The sequence below is a fragment of the Balaenoptera musculus genome, chromosome 9, assembly GCF_009873245.2.
Source record: "Balaenoptera musculus isolate JJ_BM4_2016_0621 chromosome 9, mBalMus1.pri.v3, whole genome shotgun sequence".
NCBI lineage: Eukaryota > Metazoa > Chordata > Mammalia > Artiodactyla > Balaenopteridae > Balaenoptera > Balaenoptera musculus.
Window position 1 is genome coordinate 23,877,834 of NC_045793.1, and position 27,599 is coordinate 23,905,432.

The window sequence follows — 27,599 nt, forward strand, 5'->3', positions numbered from 1 at the left end:
TAACACAACATTGTAAATCAACTATACTTCAATTTTAAAAGAAAAAAATTAGCTGTACTACTGTTGAGAGGAGCAGTGATGTCAAGAAGGAGCAAGATGAGCGAGCACAAGGGGATACAGGGTGGCCAGAGGGAGCACAGCAGGGGAAACCTGGATCGGAGGAAAAACCAAAGGTCAGAACTGAGAGTGGAAAGAGTCTGGACTGCAGAGTCAGGAAGGCCCTGGACCCAGAGTCTGTCACTTACTAGCTGTGAGGTTGTGGGCCAGTCATTTTGCTTCACTGAGTTTGTTGCTACAGAAAACTAGTTCCTCTGATCCTTCTAAATTAAACAAGAGGCAGTAGACTGCAGTGGCCAAGAGCCAGGTCACTCTGGAGCCAGATGGCTCTGATGGAATCCCAGCATTATCACTTACTCTGTGGCCTCAGGCAAACTGTTTTTTTTTGTAGGTTTTTAAAAAAATTTATTTATTTTTATTTTATTTATTTTTGGCTGCGTTGGGTCTTCGTTGCTGTATGCAGGTTTTCTCTAGTTGCAGTGAGCGGGGGCTACTCTTCATTGCGGTGTGCTGGCTTCTCATCGCGGTGGCTTCTCTTGTTGCGGAGCAGAGGCTCTAGGCGCGCGTGCTTCAGTAGCTGTGGCACGTGGGCTCAGTAGTTGTGGCTCACGGGCTTAGTTGCTCCACGGCATGTGGGATCTTCCCAGACCAGGGCTCGAACCCGTGTCCACTGCATTGGCAGGCAGATTCTTAACCACTGTGCCACCAGGGAAGTCCCTTGGGCAAACTATTGAACCATTCTGTGCCTCAGTATCTTGGGTGTGTTAACAGTGCCTCTTAGGTCTGTTGTGCTAAGGTATATACTTAGGTATATGTGTATACCTTACGCACTTCATATACTTAGGTATATGAAGTGCTTAGAAGAGAGGTAGCAAGCATTGAATAAGAATTAGCCATTACTAGTAGTATTATTATTACCATTATACACATGTAAAGTACCTAGAAGATGATCAGTGTTAAGTTCCCTTTCCTCTTCCCCTGGAATTTGGCTCTGGGCAAATTGCTTGTGTCCCCATCACTTGAGCTACACCCCCAAACAAGCATGGCCAATACTCCACAATACCCTCTGAGTTGTCTGTGGGTACCATCCCCTTTCCTATGCAGATCTCCTTTCCACAGGATCCTAACCCTAGTTTCCAATTTTCTACTGACATCTTTTGGAGGAAGTGAGGCTAGCAGCCTTCTCTCAGGGAAGCTGGATTCCTTTGACTGCCCAAAGGAGGAATCTGTGGATCCAAATGCACCTGATCCCACAGACATCCCTTGTTGAGGCAAGAGGTCCCCAGAGGGGGGGCCCAGGATTGCTATGAGGAGCCATGCCCATCGCCACTCCCCAGCAGGGGGACACTTGCTTCCAATCATCAGTCCAGGGACAAGCTGCATGTTCTTGCTCATTTGTCTTATGATCAATGCCCAGTGAGGCAGCTGTGGCCAGAGCTTTTGTCCTTATATAGAACCAACTGGCCAGGAAGGACAGGCAGCACATTAAGCTGACATCAGCCTGACATCTGTCAGCTGTGACCTCACTAGCACCAAGCTCTTGGCCTTTCAGAATAGCTTTCAGAGGAAGTGGAAGACAAATTAGATCAGGACCAGGTAAACAGGTCAAGACGGGGCCTATGGAAAGAAGCACATCAAGAGTTTATACAAAAACCTTTTATTTACTGTTTATATTTTGTCTCCCTATCCCTACCCCCTGATCTGGAACCCAGCCAGCTGCTAAGGCTTCCTGCTGTCTGGTTCTTGAAACTGGGGCCTCGGATGGGGGTTATGAGAGGTGGGAACTTCTTTACCCACTGGTTGTGGAAGTTGAAGGAAGCTTTCCTGCCTGGCTGAAGTGTCAGCAGCTTCCCAGGGGAGCCCCTCAAGTCAGAGGATCCATCCCCCACTGGACAGATACAGGAAAAGATACATGCATCTCTTGGAGGCCCAGAGGCTCCCCGTCACTCACTGCTTCTATGCCACGCCAGGCTCCATAGCTGAACTAATCTCTCACCTGGAGATGGAGCCCAGCAGCAAAGGGGTGGGGTTTGGGGGCAGGATAGACAATGCTGCGATGCTGGGTCCTAATCAACAAACAGGAAACGGGAAGAGGTTGGCCTGGTTGAACTGAAATGGGAAAGGGGAAGAAGGGTGCAGGAAAACCCAGGGTGGCTTAGTGGCCTGGAGTGGAGCCAGCTGGACACTTCATAAAGAAAGGTTACAGGCCCTATGGGAGTAAGCACTCCCAGCCCCGCAACCACCCTGAAGAGGGGGAAAGGAGCTCTGTCCTCCCATGGACAAAGGGCTAATGACACAAGCAACACTTTTGGTCTGAGAGTGCCAGGGAAGGGCACCCACTGGCACCCAAAAGGGCAGCCTGCCTTGCTGGTCACCACAGCCCACTCTGAGTACTGTCACCCCTGCCTGCACCTTTACTGCCCACCACGAGCTCTGCATACCCCATGACCCCCACTGGAGACTGACGCTGCCAGCCAGGTGGGGCAGAAACAAGGACCCTGAGCTCCAGGGCCCCGCCCCGGGTAAGGCCTGTCCGTGGAGATGTCAGGGCTCTTTCCCACAGTCCTGCTGCCGTGAGCCAGACATACTGAACTCTCCTGGGAGGGCACTGGGCCCTCAGGTTCTCGGGAAGAGGAGACCCTGGAGAAACACTCTCAGGCAGGAAGAACAGCCTCCGAATGGTATTTGTTCCTCCTTCTTGTCCCAGGTCCTGCTCTCCGGGCTCAGAAGTCTGAGTCTGCGTCCATGAGTTCTGCCTCCATCAGGTTGGTGCGGGAGTGAATGGGCCCTAGCCCCTGCCGTCGGCCCTGCACCCAGGCCATGGGGGCTGGGGCGATGGGCTCTGGGCAGAAGGGGTTGGAGACCAGGGTCCAGGCTCCCTGTCGGTAGGAGTCCCCAGCTCCCCAGGCACCCGCGGCCACCAGGCACTTCTGCCGGGGCAGCTGGGGCAGCCGAGGGACAGCACTGGAGGCAGGGGCAGGGCCCGGGACGGGGTGGTGGAGCTCAGGGGGCGACACCAGCGGGCACACCTCCTTCTTCCTCTTCCTCCGCTTCTTCCTCCGGCCCAGGCGCTTCTCCAGCTCTGGGGAGATCTCTGCCTCAACCAGCCACAGGTTGGCTTTTTCCTCTGGGGGTACTGACAGTGGGAGAGAGAACGTGAGCCTGGACCTTAACTGTGTCCACATCATGCCTTCTCTCCTCAGGGCCCTACTCTTTTAGCTCAGGAACCCACACTTTAGATCCTCCAAGGCTTTTCCCTCCCCTCCCCTGCTGGCAGCCCCTGGTACTCCAGTCCCAGGAACCTCCAGCCTCTACATCCCCCACCTTCCTACAGAAGCCGGAACCCCATACCTGGAGTTGCCACAGGGGTGACAGACACATCCTGGGGCAGTATGGCTCCTCTCCGGGCCACCATCTTGGTGACATGCTGGGCCCAAGCAGAGGACACATCGGCCGAGGGCTCATTGAGGTCAAAGGCCAAACCCGCTGTGGGGGTGGAAGGAAAGGATAAGGTACCATGACCGCCCAGGCCCTCACAATGACCGCTCCTCCCTTATTTAGCACCATTCACCATCCCCCAGCCCGTGGCTCCCACTTGACTTAGCACAGAAAGCCTGCCCTAGTGAACACAGCAATGTCTACACATCCCCAGCCTGAAGAGAGGGGCCGCACAAGAGGCCAGAAATCCAGTCCCTGGAACCTGACTTCCCATAGCCCAGGGAGAACAGCTGGAGAAGACGGTTGAAGGCGAGGGAGATGAGTCCTTTGGAACCAAAGCACCAGCAAGCAAGATCCAGGGGCAGGAACAGAGAGGGGAGAGTGGCCTGGGATGGGGGCAGGACGGGGACTGGAGGAGAACCAGTGTGTGAGAGAGAGGAGGGAGCCATTCCTCACAGCCTTCCAAACAGTCCATGAGGCCACACCGGCCTAGAAGGAAACTGGGAATGGGGTGGACGCTCACCCACAGGCCCGTCGTGGGAGACAGTGTGCATGCTGAAGGAGAGCTCCTGGCCTGGGTTCTGCAGCAGCTCGCGCCGCTTGGAGAAGGCCTTGGCGATCATCTTGCTCTTCTTGATCCGTTTCGGCTCATCGTCACTCTGCCCTGTCAACCTGAGGGCAGAAAGGGTGGGGGAAGGGGCATAGAGGAGCAGCTGCTTCCCCTCAAATCTTGCAAAAGACCAGCGGATCCGTTCCATCCAGGAAAGGAGCCTCCAGACGGCCTCAAGGACCCTGATGGGTAGAGGCCTTCTGTGCCAAAAAGGGGGCCTAGAATGCAGGGCTCCTGTGCTCCGTTCTCAAATCACTCCACTCTTAGAAGACACCGGCAGCTGGCTCAGCCCTTGGCCCATCCTCCCAAGGACAAGAGGTGTCACCAGGGGGCAGTGGTGAGCCGCAGAAAAGGCTGCTTTCGGCGGCTCAGGGCAGGCCCTTAGAAATCACACCTGCTCAAGGCTGTGCTGGGACACGTGAGACCAGACAAAGCCTAACAGATGCCGAGGCTGAGAGAACAAGGCAGCAGGGTCAGGACAGGCTGCTGCTGACCCCACCTGCACCAGGTGCGCCTCCAGATGAGCAGCGTGGCCTTGGTCCAGACCCAGGTGCTCATGGCAATGCCGGTTCCAAACATGGCAAATAGGTTGATCTTCTCCACCAGAAGGCTAGGGCGATTCTTGATCTCACAGTCGGGGATGGGTTTCTTGGTGGGCAGCCCGATGGTCACATTGGCCTGGCACCTGTGGTGAGGGGTAGTACACAGTTGAGGCTTTCTAAGTCTCCTGGGTGGGTGCCCAGACAATCAATCCAAACACTTTAGAAAGAGGGAAGCCCACAGCCCTGATTTGCAATCCTGGGTGATCATTAGAGTCACCTGGGAGCTTTTAATGACTCCTGATGTCTGGGCCACACCCCAGACAATTAAATCAAATCTCTGGGGGACGGACGTAGGCATCGGTGTGGTGTAAAGCTTCCCACGCTGGAAGCTGCTGGAGCCTTTAAGGAAGAGTCTGAAGCAGTCAGATTTTAATGAGCACTTTAACTGCTATTCTTGGTATCAGTAGGTACTGCACTTCTTTAAGCAGCTGAGATGTGTTACCTTCTCAGATTCATCCTCATTGTGACACAAATAAAGCACAGGCAAAACCAGAAAGCATTAATGGGTTGTTAACCTATGGTAGAGAGATAACTACTTCTGTGCAGGGATTTGCAATAAGCTCTGTAAAGAGTCCATGAGAAATAGCAAGCAACTTCTGTGGCCAATGCAAGAGTCAGTTGGAGAAGCCAAAACACAGGATGGCTTAACAGTTACAAACATACCAGCCAGAGAGCCTTGGGGGTGAAAGGGAAGGGTGGAGCTGGGCAGGGACCCAGAGGGCTGTCCGCCATGTTTGCAAATTACAGAACAACTATCAGCTTAAGCGCCCAGAGCAAGATGGGCAGTTTCTCTTGTCATCTGAGGCAGGGACCTGGCAGACCCCTGCTGGACAGCAGAGGAGGGTCTCCAGCTCCCACCACTGCTGCCCCCAAGCCCCCAGCCCCCTACTCACAGCACGTAGTCCCGGAAGCTGCGCTCCCACTCAGCCTGGTTGAAGAAGTCGTAGAAGTGGCAGCTGAAGGTGATGAGCACAAAGCCAAAGGCCAGGAAGCCAAAAATGCCTGCGGAGGGACAGGGGTGGGACAGGGCGTCACCAATCCCAGGTATGGAAGCAGCAGTGGGGAAGAGGGTTTTCGCCCATTCAGGCCTGAAAGACAGCTGAGTTCGGGGTGAATTCGTGCTGGGCTCAGTTTAAGAGCTGTTTTCTCTACAAACTTATGGTTACCAAAGGGGAAAGGCGGGGAGGGATAAATTAGGAGTTTGGGTTTAGCAGATAGAAACTACTATATATAAAATACATAAACAACGTGGTCCTACTGTATAGCACAGGGAACTATAATCAATATCCTGTGATAGGGGCTTCCCAGGTGGCACAGTGGTTGAGAATCTGCCTGCCAATGCAGGGGACATGGGTTCGATCCCTGGTCCGGGAAGATCCCACATACTGCAGAGCAACTAAGCCCATGTGCCACAAGTACTGAGCCTGCGCTCTAGAGCCTGCAAGCCACAGCTACTGAGCCCACGTGCCACAACTACTGAAGCCTAGAGTTCGTGCTCCGCAATAAGAGAAGCCACCGCAATGAGAAGCCCGCGCAGCGCAACAAAGAGTAGCCCCTGCTCGCCGCGACCAGAGAAAGCCCGCGCACAGCAACGAAGACCCAACGCAGCCAAAAATAAACAAATAAATAAGAAATTTAAAAAAAAAGATTACATGAAAACTTAAAAAAATATACCCTGTGATAAACCATAATGGAGAAGAATATATCTATATCTGTATCTGAATCACTTTGCTGTACACCAGAAATTAACACAACATTATAATTCAAGTATACTCCAATAAAAAAATTTTAAAAAGAACTGTTTTCTCCAAAATAAGACAAGATTTTGGAGGTGCTTAAGGCCACTCTGGGAGGGTCCCAGCAGGAGGGAAGTAGACATGAGGAAGCAGTCTTGACATGAACTTGAATTCTTCCAACTGAGAAAGAAGCTACCTTCTCTTTTCAGCTGCTACCACCACCACCATCAGCACCAACACACACACACACACACACACACACACGGCCTTATCTTGCCTCCCTGGCTGCTAACTTGCCCCACAATGTACTTCAGCCTCCAAGACTCTTCCCCAGAGGGTGCGGTGTTGGGATGGCACACTCACCCAGGCGCAGCATGGTCTCGTTGATCTTGCTGGCTGCCTTCTCGCTCAGCAGCCCAGGGTGGTTGCTCTTGATGGAGAACAGGGTCATGACTCCTGAACAGAAGGGAGATGGCAGACATTAGTGGAGGCCAGGCCACTCTCCTGGGAGGAATAGGTGCGTGGCAGGGTCGGGTCCCATGGTCCTGGAGTCCCAGGTCTGATGACTTCTGGGCTGATTTCAAGCTTGGGGAACTGGAGACACTGGAGCACAGCTGTTGGCAGATGTGCCATGGACTGGAAAGACTTGGGCAGGGCACAGATGGTCAGTGGAGACGAAAGATGCCTCAGTCCTGGTCCGGCCTCCCCAAGTAAGGCAGCAGGTCAAAGCTATTATGATGGAAAAGGCCTAAGAAGAGACTCCAGGACAGTGCTGTCCAAGAGAAATATAATGTGAGCCACATTCATAATCTCAAATTTCCTAGAAGCCACCTTCAAAAAGTAAAGGGACACAAATGAAGCTAACTTCAATATATTTTATAAACAATATATCATTGTTTATGATATCATTTCAACATGTAATCCATATAACAAACAAAATGAGAAAGTTTACTTCTGTATGTGCTGAGTCTTTGAAGTGCAGTGTGTATTTTATTTTTTTTTATTTTTTGAAATTCACGTTCTTTTATTTATTTATTTATTTATTTTTGGCTGTGTTGGGTCTTCGTTTCTGTGCAAGGGCTTTCTCTAGTTGCGGCAAGTGGGGACCACTCTTCATCGCAGTGCGCGGGCCTCTCACCATCGCGGCCTCTCCTGTTGCGGAGCACAGGCTCCAGATGCGCAGGCTCAGTAATTGTGGCTCACGGGCTTAGTTGCTCCGCGGCATGTGGGATCTTCCCAGACCAGGGCTCGAACCCGTGTCCCCTGCATTGGCAGGCAGATTCTCAACCACTGCACCACCAGGGAAGCCCGCGGTGTGTATTTTATACTTATGACACATCTCAGTCTGGATTAGTTTCAACACACGTGGCTAGTGGCTTGCACTAGCCACACAGGATCACACAGATACAAAATATAAATCAGAGGCTCAGCCGCTGCCAAAGAGAGGGAAACGAGGTGGGCTGAACAGAAGACTGATAGTGCTGGGGGAGGAAACTGAAGTTTACAAAGAACTCTCAACGAAAATGAGCTAAGATACGGAGGCTTATTGTGGAGGTGGCAGATTGAGACAGGGAAATGAGGAAACAGAGAATCTGTGCACGTTGTGAAAACTGTGTGTGTGTGTGCGTGCGCACTCGCCCTATGAGCAGAAAGGAGAAATGAAGCTCCAAAGACTGAGCATGTATATAAGTTCAGGGCGCGCGCACGATTGAAGGCTCCCAGCTGGCCCATGCGGGCAGGGTGGTTACTCAGGGTGTTCACCACACAAGGGCATCTGGCCAGGGCTGACCAGGGGCTGGAATCCAGCCCAAGCTCCACTCAACAAGCCATGAGCCCTGGCACAAAGCTGGAGTAAGGGGAGCATTTTTCTGGCCCGCACAAAGGTGCTGCCTGCACCAAGTGCCGTGGTGCTGAGTCTGCCCATGGGCACCTTCCCCTTTGCACCAAGGTCCTGCACGAGGCAGCTGAGGTCCCACCTCAAAGGCAGCAGAGCTGGCAGCTCCTGGCTCCTACCTACACAGAGCAGATGCTCAGCACATTTTGCTGCCCGACCAGTCCTGGCCCAGTCCTCACTCACCTCGGATGAGGAAGTAACCTCCCACAATGAGCACCAGGCCGATCGGGGCCAGCACGAAGCCAGCACGGTATCGGTAGTTCTTATAGCCCACAAAACAGATGCCGCTCACGGAGTCCCCATCCACCTAGAGCAGGAAGGGGTGGGGGGACAGAGTCAGTCACTGTCTCCCTCACCCAAGCCCGCCCCACTCAGATCCCCACCCCCTACCAGTAACTATACCTGGGCCACGGCGAGGATTGCCACCGTGAGGACAAAGGGGAGCGACCAGGTGAGCAGGTGGAAGTAGGAGGTCTTGCCCGAGAGAGGCTGGTAGGTGGTCCCCAGGGCTTTGAAGGAGGTGTGCCAGGCATAGGTGAGGACCACAAACCAGACGACGCCGGCCATCAGGGCATAGTACACGATGACGAAGATGATGACACAGGACAGGGTCTCGTTGGAGCTGCACAGACATGTGGAGCGTCATTTGGGGCAGTCATTCTGTACTCCCTCTACGAAGTCTCTCCGCCCTGTCCCCAGTTCCCTGGCTTCTAACTAAGGTCTGGAGGTTCCCTAGCAGTCAGGGCTTGGAGACTAGGCTCAGGTCAGAAGTGAAGAGGATACAGAAGATGCCCCTTTGAACAGATGCAAACAGTCCAGGCTCTAATGCTGGAGACCTTGGGTGCAACAAGGCAAAGCTGAATCCCACGCTGAACTCTCCGTTTCAAGACCTACCTGCCCCTTTTGTGGAAAACGCACATCAGCCTCTTCCCCTCACCCTCGCCTCTGGGTCTGCAAGACACCTACGTGGGCTCCCCAAGCCTCATGGTGCCATCAGCACGGCAGACGATCTCCCGGCGGGCACCGTCCATGAACTGGGCCAGCCAGCCAATGCTGCCCACGAAGAAACACGCGTTGACGTAGAAGAGAATGACAGCAGGGTAACGATTGGAATTCCGCCAGTCAGCCACAAATGTGGCCTAGAAGAGAGAAGTGGGGCCCATTCTGTGAGGTTAGGGTTATTCTGCTGCCCTTATCTGAACCCCCGGACCCCTCTTATCGCCACCCTTCCCCGAGGACCCCTGCCAAGTCCTCCTCCCCCCTCTCCCAGAGCCCAGCCTCTCTCAGTGACAATCGGCTCCCTTCCTACTTTATAGGCTGCCTGAGGGTCCTGGGCCCTGCCGTTCCCCTGACCCTCCACCCACGGGCCTGCCTTCCGCTGACCAGGGTGAAGAGCGTGCAGAGGCCCGTGACGGCCCCGAAGGCCGCGATGTAGCTGTGCATGTCCTGGTGCTCGGCCTCGGTGAAGAGCGGGTTCTGGCACTGGATCCCACAGCCCTCCACGTCCTCATACCAGCTCTTGGGATTGTCAGTCCGAACCAAGGGAGCCTCACATTGGCCCGAACTGTTGAACTTGATGTTCTGCACCTCATTCTGGCAATGAGAGAAGAGGAGAAAGTGCACAGGGGAGCAGTAGGCTCGGGTGACCTCTGGTTTAATAAGAGGCGCGAAGGTAGCATGGCAGAGAGGCCAAGAGCCCAGGCGCTGCAGACAACCTTCCAGCATTTGAATCCTAGCCTTGCCACTCACGACTGCATAGCCTGGGGCAAATTATTTGACCTTTCTGTTAGCTCAGTTTCCTGATCTATAGGATAGCAATACTTACTTCATGGTGAGGTCTAAGGGTTAAATGAATAAATAAATGTAAGATGTTTATAATAGTATTTGGAAGGTAATAAATAATAATAATTAGTATTACTACCATCATTATTATTATTATTAATGTGCTGTCCTTCACCACCCAGAACTAGATCACATCCCCGGTCTTGGTGCCTCTTAGCTGTTTTACATGTGCAAGCCTTGACTCCCTAAATACACAATAAACTTCCCGAGCATAGGTTTGTCATTCATGACTCCCGTAACTCCCCATCACCTAACAGAGTGGGTGCTCAAAAATCTTTTTATAAATAGATAGATAATCCCTGATAGACTGGCTCAGCTTGGCGAGCTTCAGTTTGGGTCTGTGGCTCACTGATACCATGGCTGTAGACTTGGGATCTCCCAGAAGAGAAGGCGCTGAGCTCCTCTGCCCCTGCTGGGCCCTGTCCTGTGCCTGGTCCCGCCCAGCCCAGACCCTGCCCCACAGAGCACTTACCGGGCAGCCCTCGGGGAAGTGGTCGGGGGTGCAGCGCAGGAAGTCGGGCCAGCCCCGCTCCCTCTCCACGATGGCACAGGGGCCACGGGTGGCCTGGCAGAGGGTGCGGCTGGGCAGTTCCACCCGGTTGTTCTCACACTTCGGCATGTACACAGCACACAGCAGGGGCTGGATCACTGCCCAGCAGCGGGGGGCGTTCCGGAGGCCTGGGGGTAGCGACAGTGTGGACACATTGCAGTGAAGACCCCCCATCACTCTGACCCACAGACAGACACAGCTACACCGCTGTTCCCCGGGCCTAAGGCATCTCTCTTTGCCACGCTGCAGGCCATGACTGCTCAGGACGGTCAGGCACGGCGTTTCTCAGCAGGGCATTTAGGCTTGACCGTTCTTTGTGCTGCAGGAGTGTCCCAGGTACTGCAGGACATTTGGCATCCCTAGACCCTGCCCACTAAATGCCAAGAGAACCCCTAAGTCCTGGTGACAGCCAAAAAATGCTCCTCACCCCTCCCACTCCAGGGTGGGGATTGGAAGAGGCCTGAAGAGGAACGTCTGGGACGCTGGTGATGTTCTATTTCTTGATCTGGTTCTGGTTTCATGGGTGTATTTACTTTGTGAAAATCAAACTGTGCACTTTTCTGTGTGTATATTACAACTCAATTAAAGTTCTTAAGAAACGGCCCCCATTTCCAAATGCCCCGCTAAGGGAATGTTAGCACCTCTGGCTGAGAACCCCAGGTCAATTTACCTTTTACTTTTTCAGGGACATTGTTAAAACCTTCTACAGTTCACAGGGAAGGAGTGTTGTGGGACCCACCCTCACAGGGCCCGTGCACCAGAACCAGGAGTTGCTTCCCCTTGCCCAGACCCCAGGACCCTTGTTCCTCTTACCAAGCTGAGGTGAGATAGAGAACAGGTTGGAGCTTAAGAAGAGGTAGTCAGGGGAACCAGGTACTCCAAAGCCAGAGGAGGAAACAGGAAATCAGATGGAGAGAAACAGAGGAGGCTGTGTCCAGTGCAGGGGGAGGAAAGGTATTGTCAGCCAGAAAGAAACAGGTGGAGGTCTCCCAGCACCTCTACCCCAGCCCAGGCCTCTACCCTGCTCTCCCTGTGGCTGGGCTCACTCAGCATTCTACCCCCTTCGCCCCTCCTGAATCACCCCTGCTTCAGGAACGCCTATTTCCCAAACAAGAAGTTGTATTAGGAAAAGCTTCTGAGGATGTGAGAGCCAACGTGGGTGACTGCCCAGGCTGGGGGTGGTGAGAGCAAGTAACTGCTCTTTTTGGGAGAAAGGTAATATAGCAGAGGGATAAGGAGCATGGACACTGCAATTAGCCTGCCTGGGTCCAATTCGTGGCTCTATTATTTCCTGGCTGTGTGATCTTAGACAAATTACTTAATCTCTATGTCTAGCCTCAGTTTCCTCATCTGTGAAATGGAGATAATATTGAATAGACTTACCTTGTGGAACTGTGGTGTAGAGTGAGATAATGCATCAAATGCGCTTAGCGCAGTACCTGTCATGTACTAAGCACTCAAGAGATATTAGCTGTCACTATTAGTAATCTGAGGCCTCTGACCATTCACAGCTCTCACTAGACAAAACTTATTCCAAGGGTGCAGAGCAAGTTCCTGTCACTTAAGAAGCAATGTCCTTGGGCAACGGTTCTCAGACCTGACTCAAATCAGAATCACCTGGGGGACCTTTATCACTCTAGATGGAGAACCCAGTCTCAAAGATTTTGGCTGAGAGAGTGTGGGTGGAGTACACAGCAGTGGTTGCCAGGGGCTGGGGTAGGAGAGGGCTCTGCCTACTAAGGGGCAACACGAGGGAACATTTGGAGGTGATGGGACTGTTCTCTATCTTGAATGTAGTGGCTGCATCTGAACTCTATGTGTTTGTCTAAACTCATAGAACTGTGACAACAAAGAAAAAGTGAATTTTACTGGATGTTTATTAAGCAATATATTTTAAATGTGGAGGGACTCCCTAGAGTAATATGTATTTTAGAGGAGCAACAGGCAGATGCTTAATAAAAATACTGTGGGGACTTCCCTGATGGTCCAGTGGTTAAGAATCCGCCTTCTGGGACTTCCCTGGTGGCACAGTGGTTAAGAATCCACCTGCCAGTGCAGGGGACACAGGTTCCAGCCCTGGTCCTGGAAGATCCCACATGCTGCGGAGCAACTAAGCCCGTACACCACAACTACTCAGCCTGCGCTCTAGAGCCTATAAGCCACAACTACTGAGCCCACGTACCACAACTGCTGAAGCCCACGTGCCTAGAGCCCGTGCTCCACAACAAGAGAAGCCACTGCAATGAGATGCCTGCGCACCGCAACAAAGAGTAGCCCCCGCTCGCTGCAACTAGAGAAAGTCCACGCGCAGCAGTGAAGACCCAGCACAGCCAAAAATAAATAAATAAATAAATAAATTTATTTAAAAAAAAAAGAATCCGCCTTCCAATGCAGAGCGCAGGTTTGATCCCTGGTTGGGGAACTAAGATCCCACATGCCGCGGGGCAACTAAGCCCGAGCGCCTCAACTAGAGATCCCGCGTGCTGCAAACTACAGAGCCCACGTGCTCTGGAGCCCGTGAGCCACAACTAAAGAGAAGCCTGTGCGCCGCAACGAAGATCCCGCATGCTGCAACTAAGACCCAACACGGCCAAAAATAAAATACAATAAATTAATTAAAAAATAAATATTTTATAAAAATATTGTGGAATATGGGCTGGCCTTAGTGACTTGCTTGACCAATAAAATGTGGTGGAAGTGACGTTCTCAGACTCTCAAGCCTGGATAATAATAAGAAGCCATTTGGCTTTTGCCTGGGTCTCTCTTGGAACACTTGTTCTTGGATCCCAGTTGCCATGAAATAAGACCAACAATCTCGAGGCTGTCCTGCTGGAGAGGCCTGGTGGAGAGACCACATAGAGAGGCCCTGGGGCCAAAAGAAGAAAGAGAAAGAGATGCTGGGTTTTTCGAGTTCCTAGCTTTTCCAATTATCCCAGTGAAAGCCAGATACCAGGGAACAGAAACAAGCCATCCCTGCTGAGTGCTATCCAGACTGCAGATTCATGAGCAAAGGGAATGGTTCTTGTTTTAAGCCACCAAGATCTGAAGTGGTCTGTAATACAGCAATAAATAACTAGAACACACACACACACACACACACACACACACACAAACAATATTGTGTTATCTTTCTGGAATTTGTGATATTTGTGATAATTGTCAGCTTTTTAAAACGTGTAATTTGTTTTTCTTTTTACCTCATTTTAAATATTGTTTTGTACTTTAAAAATAAATTACCCAAGGAAAAAATAGATTATTAAATAAATATTAAAAGACAATTGAGGAGGCATCTAGGGAAAAAATAAGTTGAATCCTTACCCCATTTCTTACATAAAAATAAATTCCAGATGAATCAAAAATAACTACATTATTTTAAGAAATCAGAGTACTAGAAGAAAAAGTGGAAAATGTTGTTTTAAATCTTTGAGTGGAGAATGCATTTTGAAGTATGACACAAAACTCAGAAGTTTTGAAATAAAAGGTTTAAAGAAAAGACCTCAGAAAAATAGATAAATTCAGTAGGGTAAAAAACAAACAAGATCATAAGAAAAGCAATACACTGAGAAAATATATTTCCAATACGTATCACAGGTAAAGAATTACTTTCCTTACATGCATAAAGCTCTTCCAAATCAATAAGAAATTCACAATCCTATAGAAAAATGGGCAAAAGACAAACAACAGAAAATACAAATGGCCTTTAAAAACATAAAGAGATGTTCAGTCTCACTCAGTAAATGTGAAATAAAACTACGATGACATATAATTTTTTAACCATTAGAAGGATAAAGATCAAAACATTTGAAAATGCTGTATTGGCAAGAGTGGGGGGGAAACTGGCACTTTTGTATATTTTTAGTAGGACTAAAAATTAGTAAACATTTGTGGAGACTATTAGACATTAGCTGTAAAATGTTATACTAGCAATTCCCTTCACACGTTCACAAAAATCGTATATAAGATTATTCATTGCAGTACTGTTTGTAATAACAAAAGAGTAGAAACATCCTTAATATTTATCCATCAAGAGTAGACCTACTAAATAAAATATCACACATCAATATAATAGAACACTATCCAGGGTTGAACTATTTGCAATAAAATGGAACAATCTCCAATATGTCTTGTTTAATGGGTGCAGCTGAGTGGAGAACAGCCCAGAGAGCTGCTACTGGTTATGGGAGGAAAAAAGAATAAAGACACATCTACATTTGTACATATGTTAGATATCAATAAAAGAATACACACAAACCAGTGTTGGTGGTTGCCTGTGGGAAGGGAAATGGGTAGCTGGAAACAGAAGTGGAAGGATTTAACTTTTGCTACTTTCGAATTTTGTACTATGTTCGTATACTACCTATTTTATTAAAGTAATTAAGCTTAAAAAATAAATACGCAAGTTACTGGGATGGGGGAAGCTCCCCAGCGAAGAAAACGGAATGAAACTGGAAACAAGAAGAAAGGGGACATCAGCTTTATCTGTTTTGTTTTCTTTTTCTTTTTCTGTCTTTTTTTTTTTTTTTTTGGTTGCAAGTCTTAACCACTGGACCGCCAGGGATTTCCCTTGTTTTATTTCTTTAATAAAATATGAAACAAAAAGAAAAAATACAGACACAGGTGTTATATTAGTCTCTGCATTTTTCTGTATTTATACACTTTAAAAATAACATTTGCCACAATTTAAACTTTAAAAATGAATTTTTTTGTGTGATTCTGATGATCAGTCAAGTTGAAAACCGTTGTTCCAAGGATGGTTTAGCATTAGAAAATTTCATCAGGACCTCCCTGGTGGCGCAGTGGTTAAGAATCCACCTGCCAATGCAGGGGACATGGGTTTGAGCCCTGTTCCAGGAAGATCCCACATGCCACGGAGCAACTAGGCCCGTGCGCCGCAACTACTGAGCCTGTGCTCTAGAGCCCGTGAGCCACAACTACTGAAGCCCGTGCGCCTAGAGCCCGTGCTCCACAAGTGAAGCCACCACAGTGAGACGCCCACGCACCCCAATGAAGAGTAGCCTCCGCTCACGGCAACTAGAGAAAGCCCGCGCATAGCAACGAAGACCCAACACAGCCAAAAATAAATAAATAAATAAATAAATAAATTTTAAAAAATCTTAAAAAAAGAGAAAATTTCATCAATGCAATTTACCATGTTAACAGATTAATGAAGAAAAAATCATATGATCTTCTCAATAGATACAGAAAAAGTAGTTGATAAAATTCAATATCCATCCATGATAAAAATAATAATTGGCAAATTAGGAATAGAAGAAAACTTCCTTAATCTGATAAAATGTTTATAACTACAAGAGACCTACACCAAACATCATATTTAATGGTGAAAGGTAGAAAAGCTTTCTCTTTAGAATGAAGAAAAAGTCAAGGATGAAAGATGCTACCATTTAAAAAAAAGTTTTTTTTGATGTGGACCATTTTTTTTAAGTCTTTACTGAATTTGTTACAATATTGCTTCTTTTTTTTTTTTTTAAACATCTTTATTGGAGTATAATTGCTTTACAATGGTGTGTTAGTTTCTGCTTTATAACAAAGTGAATCAGTTATACATATACATATGTTCCCGTATCTCTTCCCTCTTGCGTCTCCCTCCCTCCCACCCTCCCTATCCCACCCCTGTAGGTGGTCACAAAGCACGGAGCTGATCTCCCTGTGCTAAGCTGATCTCCCTGTGCTATGCGGCTGCTTCCCACTAGCTATCTATTTTACATTTGGTAGTGTATATATGTCCATGTCACTCTCTCACCCTGTCACATCTTACCCCTCCCCCTCCCCATATCCTCAAGTCCATTCTCTAGTAGGTCTGTGTCTTTATTCCCATCTTGCCACTAGGTTCTTCATGACCTTTTTTTTTTTTCCTTAGATTCCATATATATGTGTTAGCATACTGTATTTGTTTTTCTCTTTCTGACTTACTTCACTCTGTATGACAGACTCTAACTCCATCCACCTCACTACAAATACCTCCATTTCATTTCTTTTTATGGCTGAGTAATATTCCATTGTATATATGTGCCACATCTTCTTTATCCATTCATACAATATTGCTTCCGTTTTCTGTTTTTGGTATTTTGGCCACGAGGCATGTGGGATCTTAGCTCTCCGACCAGGGATCGAACTCGCATCCCCTGCACTGGAAGGTGAAGTCTTAACCACTGGACCTCCAAGGAGGTCCCAGTGCTGCTACTATTACCATTTCTTTTCTTTTTTTTTAAATGGCCATATTATTTTATTTTTGGCTGCGTTGGGTCTTCGTTGCTGCGCACGGGGTTTCTCTAGTTGCAGCGAGCAGGGGCTATTCTTCATTGTGGTGCATGGGCTTCTCACTGTGGTGGCTTCTCTTGTTGTGGAGCATGGGCTCTAGCTGCACGGGCTCAGTAGACACCTCCAGGACATTGTTAACTAGAAGTGGTAGGGCTTCCCTGATGGTCCAGTGGGTAAGAATCCACACTCCCAATGCAGGGGGCCTGGGTTCGAGCCCTGGTCAGGGTACTAGATCCCACATGCATGCCGCAATTAAGAGATCCCGCGTGCCGCAATTAAGAGATACTGTGTGCCGCAACTAAGACCTGGCGCAGCCTAAATAAATGAACAACTATTTTTAAAAAATGTTTAAGAACAACAAAATAGATAAATAAATTATGATGTATTCTACAATGGAATACTATTCAGCAATGAAAAATAAGCTGCAACAACATGGATGAATTTTACAAAATAATGTAGAGCAAAAGAAATGACATAAAAGAATACACACAGCATGATTCCATTTGTATAAAGTTCAAAAACATGCAAAACTGAAATATACTGTTTAGGGATTCCAAAACTAGATGGTAAAACTATGGAGGAAAGAGGAGACAATTATCAAAAACATCAGGGCAATGGTTACTTCTAGAAGAGGAGGGAGGGGGATGTGATTGGAAAAAACAAAGAGGGAGCTCCTGGGGGGGCCCCCACCATCACTTGACTCAGGTGCCACTTTATAATTATTTGTTATTTAGTACCTCTGTGTCTTATTCACCTTCTGTATACATGCTACATTTCACAATTAAAAATTTAACAATCTGACGCAAAAATGAAAACTTGGGCCCGTGGGTATTTCTCTGTATTTTTATACTTTCTAAAAATGTGTATTTTTAGAATGATTCTGATCATCACCCAGGTTTGAGAACAGCTCTAAGGAAATTCTTCCTGATCTGCCCCTGCAAACAACCTACCATCACCAACAACAGACCTCCTCTCAGTCTCTCAACTAGGTGTCTAGGCAAATGAGAAACTCCACCCAGCTTCTCCAGCTCTTTCCCACTGGCTGCCCCCGGCTGGGTGACAGGGCCGCACACCCCTGTGCGCACACACAGCACAGCAGTGGTCAAAGAGGCTACGTGCTGGCTCTCAGGGACCTGTTTCTCTTGCCAGCCGCAGGTCTCTCTGCTTTCTTGCCCCATTTACCAAACCAACCAGATTTGGCTGAAGGTGGACCATGGCCTGGATAGTATGTTTGTCTGGTCAGCTTGGAATGCCTGAGAGGAGACATTTCAAGCTATCCTGGGGAAAGATGCTGAGTGCCTGAAGAAGTCCAAGTCGAGAGAGTGGAAAGATATAGGAGAGACAGACCTGAGTTCTATATAAACCTAGAAATTGGCCCAACCTCAGCTGCAAACTTCCTCACTTGATGGCATGCTTCCAAAGGCTCAGCAACCTAGGCTGAGGAAGCTCATAGTGGGTACCTCTCTTCAGCAACTCTTATTCCAGATCTGCTGGAAATCTCCACATAGACGTCCAATGAAGGCCTCTAATTCACATGGCCCATACTTTCTTCCTAAACCTCCTCCTTGTCTAGCATTCTCCAGCTTAGCGAAAGGGAATGACACCACCTTCCATCCAAGCCTAAAACCTGCGTCCTCCTGCTCGCTCATCAGCAAGTCCCATTGGTTCTACCTCTGAAACTCCAGGATCTGTCCACTTCCTCCAAGCTGTTACTCCGGTCCTGACCGCCATCATCTCTCAGCTGGACTACTTCAACCATCCCCTAAACAAGCAAACAGGCTCCAGGATTTCCCTCCTCCTGTGGCTTCTTCACACAGTACTCAAAGAGATCGGTCTAAAATGCAAACATGATTACATCTCTTTCTTGCTTAAAAGCCTTCAGTGGCTCCACACTATCTTCTGGAAAACAACCAAATTTCCTAATATGGGGTATGAATCCCTTTATTTTCTAATTCCCTAGGTCTTATCTCTTATAATCCTATCCCTCAAATGCTTTGATCCAGCTCTACTGAAATTTTTATACTTCCTTAAAAGTACCAAGCCCTCTCACCTCTACACCTGTGTGCATGCTATACCCTCTTCCTATCCTTCCCACCCAAATATTCCTTGGCCCCAGTAATTCCTACTTATTTCTCAGGTTGTGGGTTAAATGTCAGTTCCTCTGGGGGTCTTCCCTTGCTCTCCAGAGTCCTTTGTGTTCATTCAGCATCCCACCCGGTCACAATACCTCTCAGAGGTGTTGCTAAAGCCTGTTTAATTATCTGTCTTCGGATCCTGTCTGAATTCGTTGTCTATTTTTTTTTTCGGTATTCTTTGCCTTTATCTGCCCCAGAACCTGATCCAGAATGACATATAGCAAGCACCCGACACCTAAGTGAATGAATGAGTGGACAGTTGTGTACTCAGAACTCTGAGACTTTTAAAAAAGTAAAGAAGTCTCTACTTTCAAAAGTTTACAGATGAAGACAACCTAAATCATCTTCACCCACAAAAACACCTCCAAGAGCCAGATGACACTGACCACGTCCAAAGCCAAATCAAGACCACCAGCTCAGGACAGGACAAATCACTAGCCAGAACCCCCAGCAGAAGCCTTGTCTGTGATTCTCACACTCGGCTCCAATTCACTACCCACCCACTGACCCAGCTGGCACCAACTCCTGCTTCTGGCCCTACTTCATATAAAACATCCAGCAGAAAGACCAGACACAGAAAAAGAACACCCAGAACACATATGGGAATGGGACTGAGCTGAGGGATGAAGGGTGGCAGCAGAGAAGAGCTCAGAATGAACTAAGGACCAGGGTTCAGTGCCGGCACCCCTGCAGGACCCTGCCCCACCAGAGCCACAGCTACTGAGGTTCAAACCTACAAAGCCAGCGGATGGTTCTGACTCCTCAACTTTCCTGCCAAAACCACTTCTGCCTGCTCAGCAGCTGCTCTCAGGAGTATGGGCTGGAGAGAGGTTCATACCCTTTCTGTCTGATTTGATGGTAACTACAGAAGGGCAGCATCACACATGCACTTAATTTAGGAGAATTCGACCATGGGCCCCTGCAAAATAAATAAAAAGAGAGAGAGAGAATGAACACATATTCTCTCATAGTGTGAGCAACTCAGAACTGGGTGAGATTCTAGTGCCGAGACTTTTTTTTTTTTTAAAGGAACATTTATTTATTTATTTTTTGGCTGCGTTGGGTCTTCGTTGCTGCACGCAGGGTTTCTCCAGTTGTGGTGAGCAGGGGCTACTCTTCGCTGCAGTGCACAGGCTTCTCATTTGAGGTGTCTTCTCTTGTGGCAGAGTACGGACTCTAGGTGTGCGGGCTTCAGTAGTTGTGGCACGTGGGCTCAGCAGTTGTGGTTCGCGGGCTCTAGAGCACAGGCTCAGTAGTTGTGGCACACGGGCTTAGTTGCTCCACGGCATGTGGGATCTTCCCAGACCAGGGCTTGAACCCGTGTCCCGTGCATTGGCAGGCGGATTTCTTAACCACTGCGCCACCAGGGAAGTCCTAGTGCTGAGACATTTAAATTTTCCATACAGCTGGCTCCTAAACTCAAAGAAACCTTGTTTATACCTTTCTTTTGTGTATTTTTAAAAATCCTTTCCCTCTTCTGCTCTTTTGCATTTATGTAATTTTAAAAACTAAAATTATATTTTCTATGTATGCCCCTTCTTATATACTGTACATTACTATATGTTGCACATTCATACAAACATATTACCATAAAAGAGTATGTATGCAAAATCACATAGACCTTATGTTGTGGCCATTTATGGATTTTTCAAAGCTACTGTTGATTACACATGGTTTCTGCCTACATGTTGACTTTAGAACCTGATACCCACAAAGGATGTGGCTCCACCATGGGTACCATCCTCCAGGTTCTTCCTCTGGCATCTGTACCAAGCCAGGAATGACATGATTTTGTCCAACATCCGGCAAAGACTCTGAGAACTCTAGTGGCCAACCTGACAACGACAGGCAGCCTACAAACACTCCCCTATCAGGATCCTTACCCGTCCCTGGGGCAGAACTGAGATGTGGGGCATCCAAGGCCTATCAAAAGACAGAGGTTGCCAGGTCTGCTCCTGCCTTTTGATTTTATTTCCTGTTTCTTCAAGGACAATTTTGGAGTCACCCTAGCTACAAGCAAGGGGTGGCAAGGTCAGTTCCCTCCCCTTCTCTTTAGGTCCCCAGCCCAGAAGAGTGACAGGTGGGGAGCTAATCCACTCCACACTGCTAAAGAAGGACCTGCTTGGGTTCAGTCTGCAGTTTTTCAGGCTGGGTCATAATCCCACCATGAGGTGAGGGTTCTGGGACCTCAGACCACCATGAAAGTATCCAGGGGGCTCTAGACATCCCACACTTAAGTGTCCTTCCTCAGCCCAGACCAGCCTGAGGGTCCAAACTTCCAAGGAACCCACAAATAATGGGTTAGGAATCCATGAAGGAATGAATGAAGGAATAGTCTCATTCCTTCACAACCTCAGACAAGGAACCGAGTCTCCATTTTTCAGATGAGGAAACTGAAATCACCTGTCAAAGCAAGACACGATCACTGGACTTCTGTCTCCCAAAACAAGATTTCTGGAACTTTCTGGTTACCTTTTAATTACTCATCACCAGGGGTTTCTTACCCTTCACAAATTTCACTCAGTTCTTTTCCCCCACCCTCTCCCTCAATGCCTAAATCTTCTACCCCCATCTTTCCCTTTTTCCTGCCAATTCGATTTCCCAGTCTCTTCTCCAAGGTCTAAACACCTCCTTGAATTCCCGAGGACCCCGCTTCCATAGTGGCACCTACGTGGAGCATCTCCTTTTCTTAAAAAAAAAAAAAAAAAAAGTCCTTTCCTGTGGCTCAGAGCCACCATCCCCCTCGCTCTCGGGCCCCTCATTCCCCCTTTTCCTTTGCTAACCCACCCTGCTCAGGCCTTTGTGATCCGCTTCCTCAACTTCCTCGCCCTCCCGCCTCATCACCGACGGTCCCATCCTGCATACAGCCTGCCCCCAAAGTTTCAGACTCCGTTCTTGCAACTCTCCCGGGCGCTGCTCCCGCCCTCTCAAAAGCTCAGGCTTGAGCCTATTCTTTCCGAGAATCCCCGCATCCCATCACCACAAACCCCCGGCTCCGGCTCCCGCGCGCTTACCCGACCAGAGCACCAGCTTGCCGTGTGCTTCCTCCTGGGAGTCCGAGTCCCCGGCCAGCAGAGTGGAGGTGGCCCCGTAGGGCAGCGCCGAGCCCAGGCACACGTTGTAGCGCAGCGGCTCGCAGGGGGTGGCCCGGCCGCAGTGGCTCAGCAGCGGCGGAGGGCCGGTCACGGCTGCGCTCCTTCTCGCGCTCCCGCCCGCGCTCCGCGGCCCAGGCCGGGTCGCGTTCCCGCTCAAGGCCGCCCCCCGGCCCGGGCCCCCCAGCAGCAGCAGCAGCAACAGCCCCAGGAGCAGGAGCGCCGGCCCCCGTGCGAGGCGGGCAGCGGCCATGGCCAAACCCGCCAACTCAGCAGAAGCCCTGGCGCCCCCGCCCGCTCTCCGGAGCCCCCAGGCCACACGCGCAACTCTTGGGGCCTCGGGGGCAGCTCAGGCGACCTGTGCGCCCCGCGAGTCCGGTGCCGGGCCCCCCCGGACGCTCCGCGCGCCGCGGGCCCTAGGCGCCCAACTTCGCAAACTTTGGAACCCGGGGCCCATGTTGGGCGGTGGAAGCTCGGGCCGGGATGCACAACTCTCTACCCCTTCCCCTGGCAATCCTAGTTATCTTCAGCTGTGGGAGCCCCCTGGGCCCCCAATCTCTAGCCCCATTCCTTCTCCCACCATTAAAACCACCTCCCGGCCCCGCGATGGAGGCCAGGCGCGGGCCGGGGGTGCTGGACTAGGTTCCCGGCTCCACCCTCGCGCCAGCCTGCGGCCCAGACGCCCACTTGGCTGTACTGTGCCGCAGCCCCGGGACTCTCCCCGCCAACTACCCGCTCCTTTGTTGCTCTAGCTCGCTCGACTCTCTGGAATGCACGGGCCTCGCCGAGCCAAGCCCGGCCCCCCCCTCTTCTACGGCTGGGGGAGGGACTGGCCGAGGGAGGGAAGAGGAGGAGCTCGAGCTTCAGCGTCCCGGGCGCCCGGAGAGGCCCGGACCAGGGGCTCTGGTGACCCCGCCACTGCCTCGGGGCAAGAGATGGGTGGCAATCGTGGCCAGTAGTTGCCACAAGACTCAGCAGGCACCTTGATTGGCCTGAGGATCGTTCAGCCCGGTCGTCTGCAGGGAGAGGACTCCTCTGGTTTACGGTGGGAGAGGCAGGGGGTGCCTGAAGCCTCTGTTACATCCCGCCCTGCTCCCCAACCCGCCAGTCTTTTCTGCTTTGCGTTAGATCTTTCAACTTGTCCTAGGGCCCCATGGAGAAGACCGGGGTTTGGGGTTCCCACTCGTCCGAGTCCTTCCAGCTCAGGACCTGTGTGAGAGTCTACCTCAGAGTCACTCAGGGCAGCTGCCCCCTGAGTGGGGGCAGTGGGGACTGCTGTTACCTCGGGGAGCAGGTGTCTGGAAAACCAAAAGTACCAACATCAAGCCTTTATTGCTACAAATGTGTGGAGCTCTGAACTGTGGTTGCCAACAGCTGGCCTGGCGTGTCTTTAGTTATGTCCAAAGGAGGCCAGTCCCTCTTTGATGGCCCTTTGCTGCTCATAGTCTGGCCAAGGAAGTTTATGCTGCTCTCCTTCCCTACTCTGCTTATTTTGCCTTTTCTCACTCCTTTGCTTGTCATGTTTTCAGTCACGGAATTTGATTTCACCCTGCAGCAGTTTCCACCTCTTAGTAACCAGGGGTCCAGCTGGAGAGTGGACTTGCATTGAGCAACTTTTCCATGTTGCTGATGGGGCAGCACACTAGGGTGGTTTTTCCTTTCTTACCACTGCCACTATCCCTTCAGCCTAGCCCAAGTGAACTAGTTCTGTTAGGTTTGGCCATTTTAGAGCAAATTAGCTATTTCACTTCAGCTACCATCCTCAAGTGTTACATAAGCCCTAGAGACAGAGAGAGGGAGAGAGAGAGAGAGAGGATTTAATTCAATTTAGCAAGTCTTTTTCTGAAATCCTGGGATGTATGTAGCACTGTGATAGGAATGACATACTTGAAGAACTTGAGAACTTGGATTTTTACTGTGGAGTCAAGGCTTGCCCTCAAGAAACAGTAATATACTACGACAAAGCAGCAAAGTCTCCTCCTCTAGGGCAAGGACCTTATTCTATTCTCTGTATCCACAAAGCATCCAGTGCAGTCAGGCATGCAATATTAACCACTCGATAAATAAGCTGCCAAAATGAGGTGTACAGTGAGTGTACTATAGGAATTTATAGCAGGAAAAGGTCAGTGTGGGTAGCAGTGAAGGAGGTGGGATTTGAATACAGCCCTGAAAAGTGAGTAGGAAGAGTTAGAAAAGTAGAGAGAAGCCCAGCTGGCATTACAAGTGGAGGAAACTATGACTATAGCTCAGAGCATGACCAGCCTGGCAATCAGGACATAGTAGGGGGTAAGCAGGGAAACTGACTGGTAGGAAACCGCAAATGACATACAGAGGAATTAAGGTTTCATTATACTGGCAATAGGAAACAGTGAAAAATTTTGATCAGAGGAGTGATATGTTTAAGAACATTAATCAGTCAATGTGAGGATGGTACGAAGGGCAAGAGTCTGGAGACAAGGGACCATTTTGAGGGAAGTTGCTGGTGATTTGTGGAAGAAGTGGGAATAGTCTATGTCATCAGGGTGTAATATTCCTACTGGAAAAATAATTTAAAACATTATGACCTACCTCAGTTATTTATTTTTTTTCTGTGATATAAGTGAAATGGCTGTTATGTCTAAAGTTTGAGCCACAGAGAAGGTTGCCTGATACCACACCGTTGCTTTGCTTTAGGAACTTTCTCCACTTGTTTTCTATCTGGTTGTTACTGTGGCAGCTTTGAAGCCCTGTGGGATTTTCTCCGTAGTCCATGCATTAGGGAGAAACCTATGCATATGCTCAGGCAGCCCCTTACCTTTCTGCCTAAAAATGTTAGCAATTCTTCAAGTATGAAGGCTGTACCATCCCTTGTCCGGGATTTCTTGGGAAGCAGAAGAATCTTTTGTGGAAGAATCACATCATTGTAATATAGAACCTTTATTCTAGAGATTGAGAAGAGCCTACGGTGTTGTCTTCCATCCAGAATGTTCTTCCCTTCAGGAGGAGGGAGAAGATGTGCTAATTTCTCAACTCCCTGAGACTCACTCTCCAGGAAGTGGAGATTCAGGATCCTGTCAGACAGCAGGTTCAGGAGAGGATGGAAAATGTTCAGTGGGGACTAGGGAAGAGAGGATTTCCTGGTGGTTCCTGAATGGCATTCAAGGTCCTGGAGAAGGCCCATCCATCCCCTCCTTCAGGCATACCAAGACCGCCAGTGTCTTTTTTTTTTTTTTTTTAATTAATTAATTAATTAATTTATATTTGGCTGTGTTGGGTCTTCGTTGCCGTGCACGGGCTTCTCACTGCAGTGGCTTCTCTTGTTGTGGAGCACGGGCTCTAGGCGGGTGGGCTTCAGTAGTTGCGGCAGGCAGGCTCAGTAGTTGTGGCTCACGGGCTCTAGAGTGCAGGCTCAGTAGTTGTGGCGCATGGGCTTAGTTGCTCCGTGGCATGTGGGATCTTCCTGGACCAGGGCTCGAACCCGTGTCCCCTGCATTGGCAGGCGGATTCTTAACCACTGTGCCACCAGGGAAGCCCCCGCCAGTGTCTTTTAGAGACTCCTCTGAGTGATCTGACACACTCCTGTTCTCCAACCTCATGGTAGCAGGGTGAGAACTGCTCCTCTCCTGAGCCTGAGCCACCACCGCCCAGTTCCTCCAGAGTCTTAACCCTGTGTACATGTCGTAACACAGTCCTTTTGTCAGGTTCAAGAGAAGCTATCCTGTGTGACAGTGTATTACAGTACTTGATTTGCCACAAGTAGCTTCTTGATTTCTGAGTCATTCTCACCAAATATTTTGGCATTTTGAGGTCACACATTCAATGTTGACTCTTTGTTATTTGCCTCTGGGCCCTCCACTTGAAAAGAATGAACATGAAAGTATCTGTGGGCTATCCCTGGGTATCCTTGAGACCTTAGTTGCTTCCTCATGGTTCAGCTGTCACACCTGCCAGAATTTGGAGCATAATTGTTGTAGTGCTCCAGTTCTTTCTTTTTTCCCATGTTTCTTATTTTACAATGAAGAGCATCAGTCAGAGGGAAAGGACAAAATGGGAAAGGAGCTAGATAAGCTACATCCTCAGAGAAGGAGTACAGTCGATTTGGAGTTAGAGACCTGACTAGCCAACCTCTGAACAACTTAGTCTAAGTCCCTATTTCTTTCTTTATAAAAATGAGATATTATCAGTTGTATTTCAATACATCAGAAATGAATGTTCTGAAAAGGAAATTATGATGGCAATTCCATTTACAAAGTATCTAAAAGAATTAAGCATTTAAGAATAAATCTAACCTAGGAGGTGAAAGGCTTGTACACTGAAAACTACAAAAGGTTGCTGAAAGAGATTAAAGAAGACCTAAATAAATGAAAAGACATTCTGTGTTCATGGATACGAAGACTTAGCAATGTTAAGATGTTAATACTACCCAAAACAATCTATAGATTTAACACAATCCCTATGAAAATTCCAACAGCCTTTTTCACAGAAATGGAGAAGTGGATCGATCCTGAAATACATATAGAATTACAAGGGGCCCTGAATGGCCAAAACAATCTTGAAAAAAGATTAATAAAATTAGAGGGGGCTTCGCTGGTGGCGCAGTGGTTGAGAGTCTGCCTGCCAATGCAGGGGACACGGGTTCGAGCCCTGGTCCGGGAAGATCCCACATGCCGCAGAGCGACTAAGCCCGTGAGCCACAACTACTGAGCCTGCACGTCTGGAGCCTGTGCTCCGCAACGGGAGAGGCCGCGACGGTGAGAGGCCCGCGCACTGCGATGAAGAGTGGCCCCCACTCGCCGCAACTGGAGAAAGCCCTCGCACAGAAACAAAGACCCAAACACAGCCAAAAATAAATTAATTAATTAATAAAAAAATAAAAATAAAAAAATAAAATTAGAGGACTTAAACTTCACAATTTTAAAACTTACTACAAAGCTGCAGCAATTAAAACATTATGATAGGGCTTCCCTGGTGGTGCAGTGGTTAAGAATCTGCCTGCCAATGCAGGTGACACAGGTTCGAGCCCTGGTCCGGGAAGATCCCACATGCCGCAGAGCAACTAAGCCCGTGTGCCACAACTACTGAGACTGCACTCTAGAGCCCACGCACCACAACTACTGAAGCCCGTGAGCCACAACTACTGAGCCCACGAGCCACGACTACTGAAGCCCACGCTTCACAACAAGGGAAGCCACCGCAATGAGAAGCCCACGCACAACAACAAAGAGTAGCCCCCGCTCACCGCAACGAGAGAAAGCCCGCGTGCAGCAACAAAGACCCAACGCAGCCAAAAATAAACAAATAAATAAAAATTTATTAAAAACAACAACAAAAAAACCCACTACGATACTGTCAGAAGGAGAGGCATATAGGCCAATAGAATAGAAT

At 49.1% G+C, this 27,599-nt stretch overlaps 1 protein-coding gene across 2 annotated transcripts; it reads right to left on the bottom strand.

The window, feature by feature from the left end:
• Positions 1–1,698: 1,698 nt before the first annotated feature.
• Positions 1,699–22,990, bottom strand: SMO (smoothened, frizzled class receptor). 2 transcript variants are annotated; one of them, XM_036864263.1, is made up of 13 exons: positions 22,158–22,209; positions 11,543–11,657; positions 10,652–10,857; positions 9,721–9,930; positions 9,304–9,476; positions 8,740–8,959; positions 8,521–8,644; positions 6,807–6,899; positions 5,601–5,709; positions 4,605–4,790; positions 4,019–4,167; positions 3,409–3,543; positions 1,699–3,193 (listed from the first exon to the last, which is right to left on the bottom strand). In XM_036864263.1, exons 3-13 carry the CDS (start codon positions 10,796–10,798, stop codon positions 2,781–2,783), a joined length of 1,959 nt encoding a protein of 652 aa, XP_036720158.1. In that variant the 5' UTR covers positions 10,799–10,857; positions 11,543–11,657; positions 22,158–22,209; the 3' UTR covers positions 1,699–2,780. The 2 variants fall into 2 exon arrangements, with proteins under 2 accessions (XP_036720158.1, XP_036720157.1); XM_036864262.1 differs by lacking the exon at positions 11,543–11,657 and having other exon boundaries at positions 22,158–22,990.
• Between the last annotated feature and the right edge of the window lie 4,609 nt (positions 22,991–27,599).